At 34.2% G+C, this 14553-nt stretch overlaps 1 protein-coding gene across 1 annotated transcript; it reads left to right on the top strand.

The window, feature by feature from the left end:
• The first annotated feature begins 1469 nt into the window (after positions 1-1469).
• Positions 1470-12672, top strand: LOC149773207 (neo-calmodulin-like). Its single transcript, XM_089946635.1, has 6 exons — positions 1470-1535; positions 4982-5051; positions 5682-5745; positions 8411-8554; positions 10092-10337; positions 12145-12672. Exons 3-6 carry the CDS (start codon positions 5706-5708, stop codon positions 12189-12191), a joined length of 477 nt encoding a protein of 158 aa, XP_089802761.1. The 5' UTR covers positions 1470-1535; positions 4982-5051; positions 5682-5705; the 3' UTR covers positions 12192-12672.
• Positions 12673-14553: the final 1881 nt, after the last annotated feature.

Below are 14553 nucleotides of genomic sequence, written 5' to 3'. Positions count from 1 at the left end.
TTACAATAATATGAGTTAAATCCTAAATAGTCCAACACGTTTTGTCGACAACGAGGCCCAATGAATAAAGTTTTAATTAAATTCTATATAAGATCCAACGCTAAAGGTATTGATGTACCTGTAGTCTCAAATGTACTAATGTACAATAACCTGAAATGTGATGATGTGACAACAGTCTTTTGATGAATCACAGTAACTTAATCAACAACAGTTAGTTTTTCAATTTTACATTAAGTGACCTAAACCTTAAAGCGCATTAAGCTCACTGACAGCGTTCTTGTGTGTGTATACGAGGAGTCCGTGTACATGTGTGTAGAATAGGAGACCGTATCTGTATTATCTCTGTGTGTGTGTGTATGTGTTTGTTTGTTTATATAATAGGAGACCATGAGTATGTGTGTAAAATAGGAGTCAGTGAGACACTGTGTGTATAGAATAAGAGGCCATGTGTAACAGTGTAGTAGGAGAATGTGTGTGTGTGTGTGTGTGTGTGTGTGTGTGTGGAATAGGAAACCGTGCGAGTATTTACAATAGGAGCACGTTTAAATAGGAGGCCATGTATCATCTATCAGTCTGTCTATATGTCTGTCTGAAAATATAATTATCAAGATCAATGACTAAATGTGTCATTCAAAATGAGAGCTCAATTGTTAAAGTTGAATTGTGTATCACTTTTAACTTCCCTTTCCATGGTTTGATTTAGTTTAGTGCTTCACAGCACAACAACACAAGAAGGATGTTTAGTCTCCATGTTATTGGAGCAAAGTGCCCTTTCGAAGAAAATATAACGAAAGCTGATATATGCTTATCCAACTGTAGGATCTGAATATATAATATTTCGGTCGCAAATCTGACACGCTAACCACAAAGCCACTTGCAGCTCCTCTAATTTCAGAGACTTTTTTTTAAAGAGTACAACATGTGCACTCTAATTTGAAGTAGCTCTTTACGTTAAAAAACAAACAAACAAACATATGTCTGCGTCATTGGTTTAAAGGACTCGCCTCATATTGTCAGCTGATACCATATACTGTAGCCAATTACAAGTTGTGTAAAGGAGACGACCCAGTAGGTACGTGGTTTGAGTATGCCAGGACTGCATATAACAGTGTCTATTTAACAATTTTCCGGTTGGGGTATTAACTTCCAAATCTACCTAGTGCTCTTCGGTATATTCTTTTGAAAAGCTTTAGTATGTCATGCGTATATCCCCGTAATCTTCATCTAACTTCTACAATTAAATAAACGTAAAAGTATCATACACACACATACACAGACATATGTACATCACCGTAACACGTCCGTCATTGAAAACGATTACGAACCTAAATTTTATTTTCAGGGATTGTTAATTATTCCCAGAATAATTGACAATATTTGCATAGAGGTCCTACAATTAAAGTATACGACAAGCTTAGTGAGTAATGGAGTACATTTGATGAATTATAAGTTAGCGGTTCGCTGTTACGTAGCTCTTGCCTAACAAATTCCATACGGACTATGCGAGAGATTTCGCTTGTATTTTTCATCTTTGAGTAAGTACGTTATAATTTGTAGAAACTAGCAGGATGTTATGTGTTTGTTTACTTCGTGTTTGTGTGTCAGTGTTAGAGAGCCTCTGATTGAATACGATGCTCGAATATACGGGTATTTTCAGAGGGACAGGACAAGTAGGAACAAATTACTTTAATGGAACAGTATTATTTGCATACATGTATAACACAGAGAAAGATGGTTTTAGAAATTAATCGCAGTAAATTATTTTCAGCATCAACTTCTTAAATCAAATTCGATTGCAAAAGCAGGCCTCTTCCCGCTACACGGCCCATTTGATTCAAGGTTTAATTATTTGTGTCCAGCAACTATTTTTCAAAATGTACCTATAACAAGAAAGGTAAAGGTTCGTGCGTGTATCTATGATAATAGAGACAGTACTTATGTCTGCGATCGTTCAGTTTACTTTTAGGAATCATGTTGATGTTATTGTTGATAAATGTATACCCCAGGTACTGCCTTGATATGGATATATTTTATGGGAGGTTACTGCACCACCCCATCATGCTCTTTTGACGTATATTTAGATTCTGTCAAAAGCATCTGGAATGACTTAGTATTTAGTACAGAGTCAAACACCGAGTTACCATGCCAGTGTGCCCGCACCGCACTAATGTATATATCCACGACAAGGTTCTGTCCTCATTAGAGAAGTAAGTGCATTTAGCTTATCGAGCATGCATCTTGGTACAGGCAAAGCGACCATTGCCGTCACCAAAGATAATGCTGGCAAATTAAAATCTTTTCTAACCTGTACCCAATATATATATATATATATATATATATATATATATATATATATATATATATATAATTCCACTTAATATCCCCACATACAAAGTTACCTATGTAGACTAAACAGAGCAGAACGCATGTTTTAATTTAATAGGCGTACCTTCTTAGAGGGGTATACCTTCTTTGATACATACCTCTGGACGTATCAAGACATTAGATATACAGAAAGATCAAGGATTGGTGTGTACCAGTTCGAATTGAATATTTATGAGTGATATTTTAAAGTAATTTAAAGGATAGAAATTTAATATATATATATATATATATATATATATATATATATATATATATATATATATATATGTATGTATGTATGTATGTATGTATGTAAGATGTCGTTAGGGTTTTAAATTAGACATTCATAACATGACAAAAGCATATGTTTTTGCTACAAACTATCCCCGTTTGCCTGGCTGCGGGATCTGAAATTTATCTTTTCGTCTGTTTTTTGAAGTGAAATAACAGAGTTAATGCGATCTTACGTCGAAATTAGGAATGACGGAACTTAGATTTTAATAGCAATCCATAAGCGGACAGACGGATAATCGCACAGACAGAGTGACATGACCAGTTACAATCTCATTATACCAGTATAACATTCACTGAATCAGTTTAGCATACACTCTCTTAAATGTGCACAAGTAGGTATTGTATTATGCTGTTAAGAAAAGTTTCATACCTTTATGTGACGATATGCATTGCATATGAGTCAATAGACCATGTCATAATATTTTTTTAAAATTAAGATTGATTTTATCCCAACGGAAAAGGAAGAAATCATACATGAAAAAACTGAAATACATGGTAAAACTGTTGAAATGGTTGCAGGGCACAAGACTTTTACATTTTGCTCTGTATATATGGGGTTTTCATTATGATGCAAAACGATTACCACAATTTTTAATGCTCCACGTGTGCTGAACGAATCTCTCACACTTAATAAAAGATTGTATATTTCTACTGACAACTATTGAGTTATCTTCAATTTGTCGCAGCGACAGGTCAATAAGTCAAAGGATTATTCTACCTTAATCCGGTACTAAACATCATTACAAGAAATAACTGAATAAAGATAATGCGATTTATTTCAAAAAGGTTCATGCATTTGGTCATACGTAGCATAGGTTGTATAATTTAGTAGTAGACGGGGGAATAGGTGGCATAATTTAGCATTAGACGGGGAAATAGGTTGTATAATTTAGTACTAGACGGGGGAATAGGTGGCATAATTTAGTATTAGACGGGGGAATATCTTGTATTATTTAGTACTAGACGGGGGAATAGGTTCTAATATTTGCTACTAGACGGGGGAATAGGTTGTATAATTTAATATTATACTGGGAATAGGTTGTATAATTTAGTACTTGACCGGGGAAGTTGGCATCTTTTACGGCTTAATTTCTTCCATGAAAATATACTCTTCGTTAATGATTGTTTCAGCTGATGCATGATTTTTAACGATTTATTTTATTTTGTTGTTTATCCTTGATCTTGTCCAACTGATGCCAAAATTATACATACTGTAAAGACAGTGAAATTGTTTTTATACTGCAGTAACATCTAGCATTTAAAGCCAGCAATGTATTATTAATCATAATGAGTACACGTAATTAGTAAGCCTAGACACCCTAGGCCTTCACGCCGTAGGTTCATACTGGGTGACACTCTTTGACTCCATGGAGATTGTACATTGATGGTACATTTTTATACAGTTAGCATTTGTAGTGCTCATTACTTTCAAAATTTCTGGTGCTCTAGGGGAATTAAATTATATTTACATCTGAGAACACTATGAGACTCTAGAGCAGGGGTGGGCAAACTACGGCCCGCGGGCCGCATGCGTTCCGCCAAGGGCTTTCATGCGGCCCGCCAAAGGGTTTCATGCGGCCTTGGAACAAGTCATCATTCGCACTGACTCTGTTTAGGTTACTCTGTTTATCAAATAAATGTGCTTCTTTTGAAGTTTAAGTTTACGTTTTTAAATATTAACAACATATTAACAAGTGAAAATTAATTATGATGTTATTTAGAGAAAACGTTTGTGTTTGCTATTTCAAATATTACTTATTTTACTTAATGAAGTATTCGGCCCGCGACAAGACGTAAATTTGTGTATGCGGCACTTGCACTGGAAAGTTTGCCCACCTCTGCTCTAGAGGGAATGTAGCGAAAAAAAGTTTCGATAACACGTCATCAGCCTACAAATGTGGTGTGCTAAACAGAAGTTAATTGGATGATGTCCAGGAAAAAGTTCATAACTTATAGGAATACAGTAAACGTTTTAAAGACGTATTGCCTCAAAACGAGACTGCTTCACAGACTGTTTCTGCAAGACACTTGCTAAATTTCTTCGATTGGATTCCTGTTGGCAACGGAATTAATATGTCCTCACATAAAACATTATTGTAAAGAAGACGATAATATTTATTGTTTACTACAGGATCTCTGAGAAGTCATTTACAGAGTATGGCAAGATTCTAGTACTTGGCGCAAAATGCCGACATAGAAAGTGTTCGGATAAATTATGTAAATGTGAAGCAAGAAAGAAAATGCAAGAGTGAAAATGTAGTGTGGATGCTGGGTCATTACTTAAGTAAGGGAAAATTATTTGAGTTACTTTTTACTTATACAGTTTGCTACTAATGATGTCTACGGTGCCTAGGAAATAGGGAAAAAGTCGACCTCAAACCAGCCATATACAGGTGGGTTTCTTATTCGCTCGGTAGTGAGGTGCAGTAAGATGCCAGGCGTGTTACAATATTTCACTTTCTAAATATTGAATACGAAACTAGTTAAATCGGCGTAATTTCCATGATCTGACCAGGTTTAAATAAGAGTATAAAAGTTTCTTCGGAGAGAGAGAGAGAGACCATGCATATAAACCTTTGGAAAATGCTGATATTGATGCCAGAGGTAGAAACAGCGGAAAGGATTCAAAAGCACATTTGCGTTTTAGAAATATAAGAATACGGAAACCAGTGTAACTGTGAAATTAAACAGTCGAGTTATCCTGTGAATTTGACGAAATCTTCATAATGTTCTCCGAGATAGGAAAATACCGTTTTATGGAACATTCAATGTTGTATGACATTAATTTAATCCCTGATGCGTGCAGAATTATCAATAATAAAAACAAACCCATTGCTACCAGATATTCCAAAAATTCTTAATTTGTGAATGAAGTTTTGAGATGGATAGTAAAATTGAAGAAAAATGTGTTAAGGCCTTCTAGACATCGTTAATATCGTACGCGTTTGAGATTGATCAGAATCCAGCTAGATGCTAGATGAAGGAAATGGTCAGAATAACGCCATATTTTCTTTATTTGGCAGATTGTAGGTGCGAATAGGAATACAATGGACGACTCCAATCTTATGGATCCTTACACTGCGAAAGGTATGATTAGTCCAGATTCAAGAAAGGTCTCTCTAAGCACAAAAATGTCAGCTACATTTATTATTTGTACGGTTATTACAGTATATAACATTACTTATGATCATATTACATTTACAATTGATACACTTTATAACATTACTTATGATCATATTACATTTACAGTTGGTACAGTTTATAAAATTAGTAATAATCATACTACATTTACAGTTGGTACAGTTTATGACATTGATTATGATCATATTACATTTACAGCTGGTACAGTATACATCATTACTTATGATCATATTGCATTTACAGTTGGTACAGTTTATAACATTACTTATGATCATGTTACATTTACAGCTGGTACAGTATACATCATTACTTATGATCATATTACATTTACAGTTGGTACAGTTTATAACATTACTTATGATCATGTTACATTTACAGCTGGTACAGTTTATAACATTACTTATGATCATATTACCTTTACAGTTGGTACAGTTTATACCATTGCTTATGATCATGTTACATTTACAGCTGGTACAGTTTATAACATTACTTATGATCATGTTACATTTACAGCTGGTACAGTTTATAACATTACTCATGATCATATTACCTTTACAGTTGGTACAGTTTATACCATTGCTTATGATCATGTTACATTTACAGCTGGTACAGTTTATAACATTACTTATGATCATGTTACATTTACAGCTGGTACAGTTTATAACATTAATTATGATCATATTACATTTACAGTAGGTACAGGTTATAACATAGATTATGATCATATTGCATTTACAGCTGGTACAGTTTCTAACATTACTTATGATCATACTAAATTTAGAGTATGTAGATTTTATAATATTACTTATGATCATATTAGCTTTACAGCTGGTCCAGTTTATAACATTACTTATAATCATATTAGACGGACGCACAATCCTCCCTTAGGTTTTAGTTATTTTAATAGATAAGTGTCTTTACCCCAAAGGTGGGGTATTTTCCAATGATACTGTATAAGCATGCAAAAAAACTAAAGAATTCGAGTAGACTCTTCTGCACTCTAATCAAACATAAAAAGATAAAAACTAAAATCAGGGTTTTCCCTTTGACAAATAGCATGTTTATTGACAGGGGACGTTACATTTGTGGAGCACGGTTCATTACAAATGGCAAACGATGTTGAAGACATACAATCTTGAAACTGTGCATGTTGCATAGTAGAACCCACATTGGCGATCTTGCTTGCTTCTGAATGACCACATAAGTGGGTTACAAGGCTCATGACGGACCATTTGACCTACACGTATAGGTGACCCAACGGCTTCTTGACAGACGATTTGACCGACCCGTACAGGGGACCCACCGGGCTCCTGACATACCATTTGACCTACCCGTTTAGGTGACCCACCGGACTCGTGACTGACCATATGACCTATCAATGTAGGTGACCAACGTAGCTCAAGATGGATCACTGGAGCCTGTGGAGTTCATCTGCTAGTAAACATCAAGATGGTATTTAGAATGGTCAGATGACCAATGAGATTTCTGATCTGCACTATATAATTGGCATTCGCGATTCGGGACGAGAGATACAGAGGCCAAGAAAATTATGTGTGCGCCATGAGTGGTTTGAATATCATTCTTCAACTATTTTACTGCCATGAGTGTGTTTTTATATGTTGTGCAGTCTAATCGTGCGACATATAACGTTTCTATCGATAACAATAATGCACTATTCCATAATTATTTCTCTTAAATGATCACTATACACCTAGTCTCTCTCTCTCTCTCTCTCTCTCTCTCTCTCTCTCAGCACAAATTTTGCGACAACATATCCGAATACATGGACATGAACTGACTCACAACGATGTGCAAAAATATGGCATGCGTACGTGGCTTATGAATAAGAAATATATGACAGTTTCAAAAACCCAGCAGAGGGTATGCATTTTACTTGTATGCATACTTTTTAATAGACTTCATATCACTACATGTCTAATGTCGAATGACTGCTTTATGCCGAGGTAATCGTTGCGAACTAGAGCCGACAGATTTCAATGATGTTCATATAATTATTTGATAAGCCTACCTCACTTCCACCACACCTACACCCACACCCAATTTATACACAACAATTATTTTCTATAGTTTTTATGTCAAAACGTCGATATCCAAGAACATCCTAAACGGTATTTACACAACTTCTTGACATGTAGGACAGAAAATCTGACATTGAATTCCATGTATATATCAGGAAAATATTGCACCCATACGAAAGAATGTTTGCCTTTCAAAATATGAAAGACATATATACTGTACATTTAAGAAAAAATCTTGCACATCCGCGTTTGTTAACAATTTATGAATTGCACTTACACGTCGAATAACTTATTAATTGAATCCATATTTTTTTATTTTCATTGTTATTATTATTATTATTATTATTGCTGTTATTGCTATCGTTACTGTTGTTGTTGTTGTTGTTGTTACTTTTGCTGTTGTTATTGTTTTTCAGTTAGTTATCTATTTGCTCTAACCAGACGTTGTTTCATGTTGTTCAAAATAATACAATAAACATCATGGTACTTTCAACAGGTTAAAAAAGTATTTAATGGAAATCTTTACTCTCTCATTTAATATCTGTACACTTATTTCCTTAAAAAAATTTCAGAGATGCAAGAAGCTTTCTCTCTATTTGATAAAAATGGGGATGGCAAAATCTGTACCAATGAACTGAAATCAGTAATGCGAGCACTGGGCCAAAATCCAACTGAGAAAAATCTTGCCGACATGATGATCCGAGTTGACAAAGACAGTAAGTAATAGTTACTGCCGAGTCCCCAGTCTTTATTATGCGTAAGCATTCGGCCGGGGAACACACACACACACACACACACACAAAAAAAAAGCATCTTTTTAATTACAATAATTTTACCTTTGTTGCGGCAAAAGTACCTTTTCCATCAAAATGTATTCAGCTTGCAGAAATCGTTAAGATCAAAGTACATACTGCTTTGAGTCAATGTCAATAACATTAGCTATAGATTTATATCAATAGTAACAGAGATTTGTATCAATAGTGACAAAGATTTATATCAATAGTAACTAAGATTTATATCAATAGTAACAAATAATTATATCAATAGTACCAAAGATTTATATCAATAGTAACTAAGATTTATATCAATAGTAAAAAATAATTATATCAATAGTAACAAACATTTATATCAATATTAACTAAGATTTATATCAATAGTAACAAATCATTATGTCAATAGTAACTAAGATTTATATCACTAGTAACAAATAATTATATCAATAGTAACTAAGATTTGTATCAATAGTAACAAATAATTATATCAATAGTAACTAAGATTTATATCAATAGTAACAAATAATTATATCAATAGTAACAAAGATTTATATCAATAGTAACTAAGATTTATATCAACAGTAACAAATTTATATCAATAGTAACAAAGATTTATAGAATATAAATTGTTTAGATATGCAGTACTATTATTTTATTTCTGCGATTTTGTATATAATCTTCTTTCTGCTGCTCTCATAAATATATAATGATTTGAAAAAGAATGTTCAAGATTTGATTGTTGTTTACGGGGTATCACAAGCGCTTTGAGAAACAATGCTACAAATGGAAAATATAGGAGCGAGTTACTGCCGCATTACTAGATACTATTCTCTTAAATCGATCATAATTTAAAAAGAAAGACAGTTTGACATCATATAAATGTATATTTATCAATATTACATTAGCTTTTAAAAAAAACAACAAGAAATATGACATTTAATCGAAAGTGTAGGAAACAATGCGAAAAGCTACCGAAACACTGCCACCTGGATGATCTCTCTCTCTCTCTCTCTCTCTCTCTCTCTCTCTCTCTCTATATATATATATATATATATATATATATATATATATATATATATATCAGATGAATATATAGATAGATAAGTACAACTGATGAAAGTGATACGGGTATGAAGATACGATTATAACTGTAGTGAATGAAACGTTCTTTTTATATGTTTTGTCTCGTACTCATTAAAGGTAAAAAGGGGCTTTATTGTCCTTGCATTCTTTGCGAAATGGGCCGTTGAGATTTATGTCATTTGTGCACGAGATTTGAAAGACTGGGTTCGCATTTGATACCTAGTTTAACCTCTAGATTAGGTGGCCCTATACAACGATGATATGACTCTTAAGAACGCCAGCTTCAAAGTAAAATATGTTCAGATCGGCATGGTTATGAGCAGTAGTTTATTTAATTTTAATGCCCATTGTTAGCCTAGATGATACTTTGTGTTGCATATTTTCTTTCTCTGTCCAGACAGCGGTTTTGTTGACTACAACGAGTACTGCGACCTGATCAGAGAGTTTTCTAAACCAATAGAGATAATTGAGGTTGAGCTCCGCGAAGCGTTTCGCTACTTTGACAAGGACCGAAATGGGAGTCTGGACGCCAAGGAATTGAAACGAGCCCTCATGTCTCTTGGAGACCCTCTCGGGGAGGAAGATATTAACGAACTGTTTGCTCTGATGGATTTGGATAAAAATGGCAAGGTTGAAGTAGAAGGTAGGCATATTCCCAACTACAACCATCCTATCTCCCCTTCAAAGAGAAAAAAAAAGAAGTGAAAATGGAATAAGGTCTGGATATTTAAGCTTTACGATATAACTTCCCAAATATATATATATATATATATATATATATATATATATATATATATATATATATATATATATATATATATATATATATCACTTTATCTTGGTGTTGTGATATCGCCCAATTCAACTGAGTCATTACATACATCAATTTGTTGCACAAATTGAAATATGACTGAGTAATGACACTGAAAAATATCATTGTTTGGTTTATAGTACCATGTGATTAAGATGAAACTGAGCTGGTATTTTGATCAGGCCAAGTAAAATAAATTTAATTAGTCAGCTTAAATTATATACAATTTATTTATTTGGGAGTCTTTGGAAAGATGCTTGGTATACAAATTAGGCAAGATTAGTACGCCTTAATCTCATCAGTTTTGTTAAAGGATACTCTATGATCATCGCATTAGAAGAGGGGGGTAATCCGTGAATGGATAAAAAAATGTTCTGGTACAGGGTTAACAGAATTATCGCCCTACACTCACTGAGCAATCAAATGTAAATTTTATTTATTTTACATGCTAAATGTATACATGTCGCATGACAAATGCATGTATTTGACATTCCAGATTAATGTATGTAACATGCCAAGTGCATGCACATTACTTGAACAATACATGTATATCACATGACAAATGATATGTGACATGCCAAATGCATGTATATGGCATGCCAACGATAGTGTATGTACAATGCCAAACACATCAATATGACGTAACCAATATGTGCATGTGACACGCCAAATGCATGTATATCGCATGATCCATGTATGTGTCACCACATATGCATCTATGTGACATGACAGATTCATGAAAATCATATAAAAATGCATATATTTGGCGTGCCAAACACGCGTGTGACATGAGAAATGCATGTTTATATCCAGTTTTCCATTGATATGTCTGACTACTATACTTACGAATATAAGTATATGTTTGCCTTACATTATGGATGTGTCCATCTGAATGTCCATCTCTCAATCAACCGATTTTGTTTAGCAAACAGGTTAGTTGTTTGTCTCTTTAAATTTCTGTATGACAAAATACATTTACTTTCCTGTTGAACTAACTATAATAATTGCAATAACAATATCAACAGTCTAACATTTTATTAGTTTGGACTGATGCATTTCATTTAAAGAAGGCAGTGACCGTGAAAGCTATTTTGAAGACACGCCTACATTTAAATTCCATTCCTTATCGAATTTTTAAATGTTTGACTATGTCATTTTTCACAAAACCCAACAGGAGTGACTAGATTGAAAGGCTTATACTTTAAACAATTACTAAAGCAATATTATTGGCAACTTAACGATTTCAGTTCCAAAATAAAAAAGAAGAAAGAAAAAAAAGAAGATGATGAAAATAGTGATTGTCCAGATTATTTTTATTTTTGTTATTTCCCGGATTTAGTTTTAAAGTCGTTATCACTGTAAGCTTTCGTTCTTTTTCCTATTATACTAATTACTCAGCATATGAATATCTGCAAAAAAAGTGCATCGTAAACGGAGAGAGAGAGAGAGAGAGAGAGAGAGAGAGATGGACCTGTACGAGGTGCCCTAAACTTATTAGTGAATATTTAAAAGTTCGATGGGGACCGAAGTTATACAAATGAATAAAAGAAGAGCTGGATCAAAGCATCAAGACTCGTTGAAGGCACATTTGGGTCCACTGTATTAACACATGTATTTCCTCTTTTCTCTTCTCTTTCAGAGTTCACGAAGTTTCTATGTGAACCAGTTTTGATCAAGAAAGGTTAATAGTAATGCGAGTCTGATTCCAAACTGTTCTGAGGATAATTTCGTTATTTTTAAGAAATATGTATTTTTGATCATTATTGACATTTTAAGGTTATAGTCTGTTTAACAACTGAAACACTGCTCGATATTTTTTGTCCAGCTATAATTGCAGCTTTTAGTGGCTTACATTATATTACTATTTTTATTACATATCCTTGGACTTGCCAAACTATTTATCGTTTATACAAGCATTTCTGGTTTATCATTGTTTAATGTCAATGATATAAATTCAAAGACAAATTTACAATGGTTAACATAATGGTACCGTTTTTATTATAATAATTTTGGATTATTTTATACATATTAATTTTGTTGTAGAAACCTTTCCGTTGTCTTTTTAGACGTAAAATTAAGAGAATTGTTTACTCTAAATTATTAATTCGTATTTTATATATATTTTCAATAAACTCCATATATACTTCATATATTCCCTATATACTTTTTTAAACTCTGAATCGGTTTGTCATACAGTTATATAGGATTAATATAAATAATTACACTTTTGTTTCTTTACATAATTGCATTACAAGTGTCATTAATTTTTTCAGCATGACAATTAAGCTTGCACGGACTAGTGGATTAGATAATCATCTAGATTAATGTCACTGTATATAGCCGACAAGTGTTCGAGCCAGTCACTAGGTGATATTATTTTCAAAACCTGATCTCGTGTACAACTTTACTTCCGGGAACAACAACAGTAAGAACAACAACCAAACTTCTCAAAGGATTGACTTGCTAGAGATAAATGAAATGAGAAATTAAGTTCGACCTTCATCTTTAACACACCAGACGTTGTGTTGGCTGGAATCTGCCTCCAGCACTTAGTAAGATGCACTGAAAGAAGACACGGACGGACATATGTAATATAATTTGTTCTAATGTTTGTATCAGCACAGTTAAATCATTCATTTTATGGGCATAAACAAAGCGGTCAAATCAAAAGTAGGGAATTGACAAATCTGTGAAGGGGCACATTTCTGGCGATCTATGAAGTACACTTTAACTTGGGCCAGAGAACAATTAATTAGATTTATGGAGACACCCACGTATCATCACGCTATACTGCCATGATCGATAATGTCTTTTCGAGGGAAGAATGTTATTCTTAATTAAGCATTCGTTTATTTAGCCAACAGAAGAATTGTGGAAACAAAAGCTAACTTCGATTCCATAGCGTAAATGTCAGGATTGAAAGGTTGCAGAACTCTGTTACTCAAACTACATTAAAAAAACTAGGGTCATTATAGGATATGTGGATCCGACCGATAGCCTTAGCATCTGTTTAGCACCGATAGTAAGATCTGATAACGAGCGGGGGATAATGCAGGCCTATGTTATCATAAACAACAGAAAATTTATGTTGTCTCTATTTATGTTTTTTTTTTTAAAGGGCGAAAATAGCTCCTGTTAAGTATTACCTCTGCGACGTATTCTCTGACGTATTATCTCTGGGACGTATCCTATGACGTATTACCTCTGAGACGTATCCTATGACGTATTATCTCTGAGACGCCTTCTGACCAAAACGATTAATGTAGATTTAACTGTCTGTGTCACAATACATGACACGATCTCCTAACAGTTCTAAAGAGTCGTACAACTTGAAGCGAGCATGGGCTGTCACGTAGGCCGCAATGATGACATTTTCAAACTCATCGGCCTCTGCAGTTAACTAAGATCAAGACTTCAAAAATGACGTCTACGTGTTTCGTGTATTTGGTTGTGTAGTGAATCATCTGAAGGTAACGGTTCTGTCAAATACTCCGTCTTAGGTAAACACGGTCGTTGTGCCATTTTTCGCCACAAGCAATTGAAATATCACTTTGGCAAACGATCGCCTTACTTCGTTTTTCTCCACATGGTCTAAAGTGATGCCCTTCTGCTCAAAGTACTTCTCTTTGAATTTATTTTTGTCTTCAGGAGTGTTGCAACAGGAAGTATAGCCACTAGCTTCTTGTTCTAGTTTCAAAATGGCATCATCGTAGTGCCTGAAAATGCCTTTCGGAGTCTTGTCACCCTTTTGGAACTGTTCTGTCTTGGAAAAGTGGCAAATTTCGTACACCTCTAACAGATGGTATCCCAGCTCCAGAGTGTTAAACAATTCCACGCTGACAGACGTTTCCGTCATTGTTCGTTCTTCTTGAGTGTGATGACAAGGTTGGTCATGGTTCCAAGTTTCTGCACAAGTACGGCACAAAAAGAAACATCCGTTTTCCTTAGCAATGGTCAGGTAAAACGTGAAAATACAACTCCGTGGGGGACAAGACTTTGCACATGATGAATCCTTTATATTGTCGAACGTTTTCCAGGTCGATGTACC

Source organism: Sinohyriopsis cumingii, unplaced genomic scaffold (genome assembly GCF_028554795.1).
Source record: "Sinohyriopsis cumingii isolate HCF-2022 unplaced genomic scaffold, ASM2855479v2 utg000813l, whole genome shotgun sequence".
NCBI classification, from domain to species: Eukaryota; Metazoa; Mollusca; class Bivalvia; order Unionida; family Unionidae; genus Sinohyriopsis; species Sinohyriopsis cumingii.
This window is presented reverse-complemented; position numbering and strand designations above follow the sequence as displayed.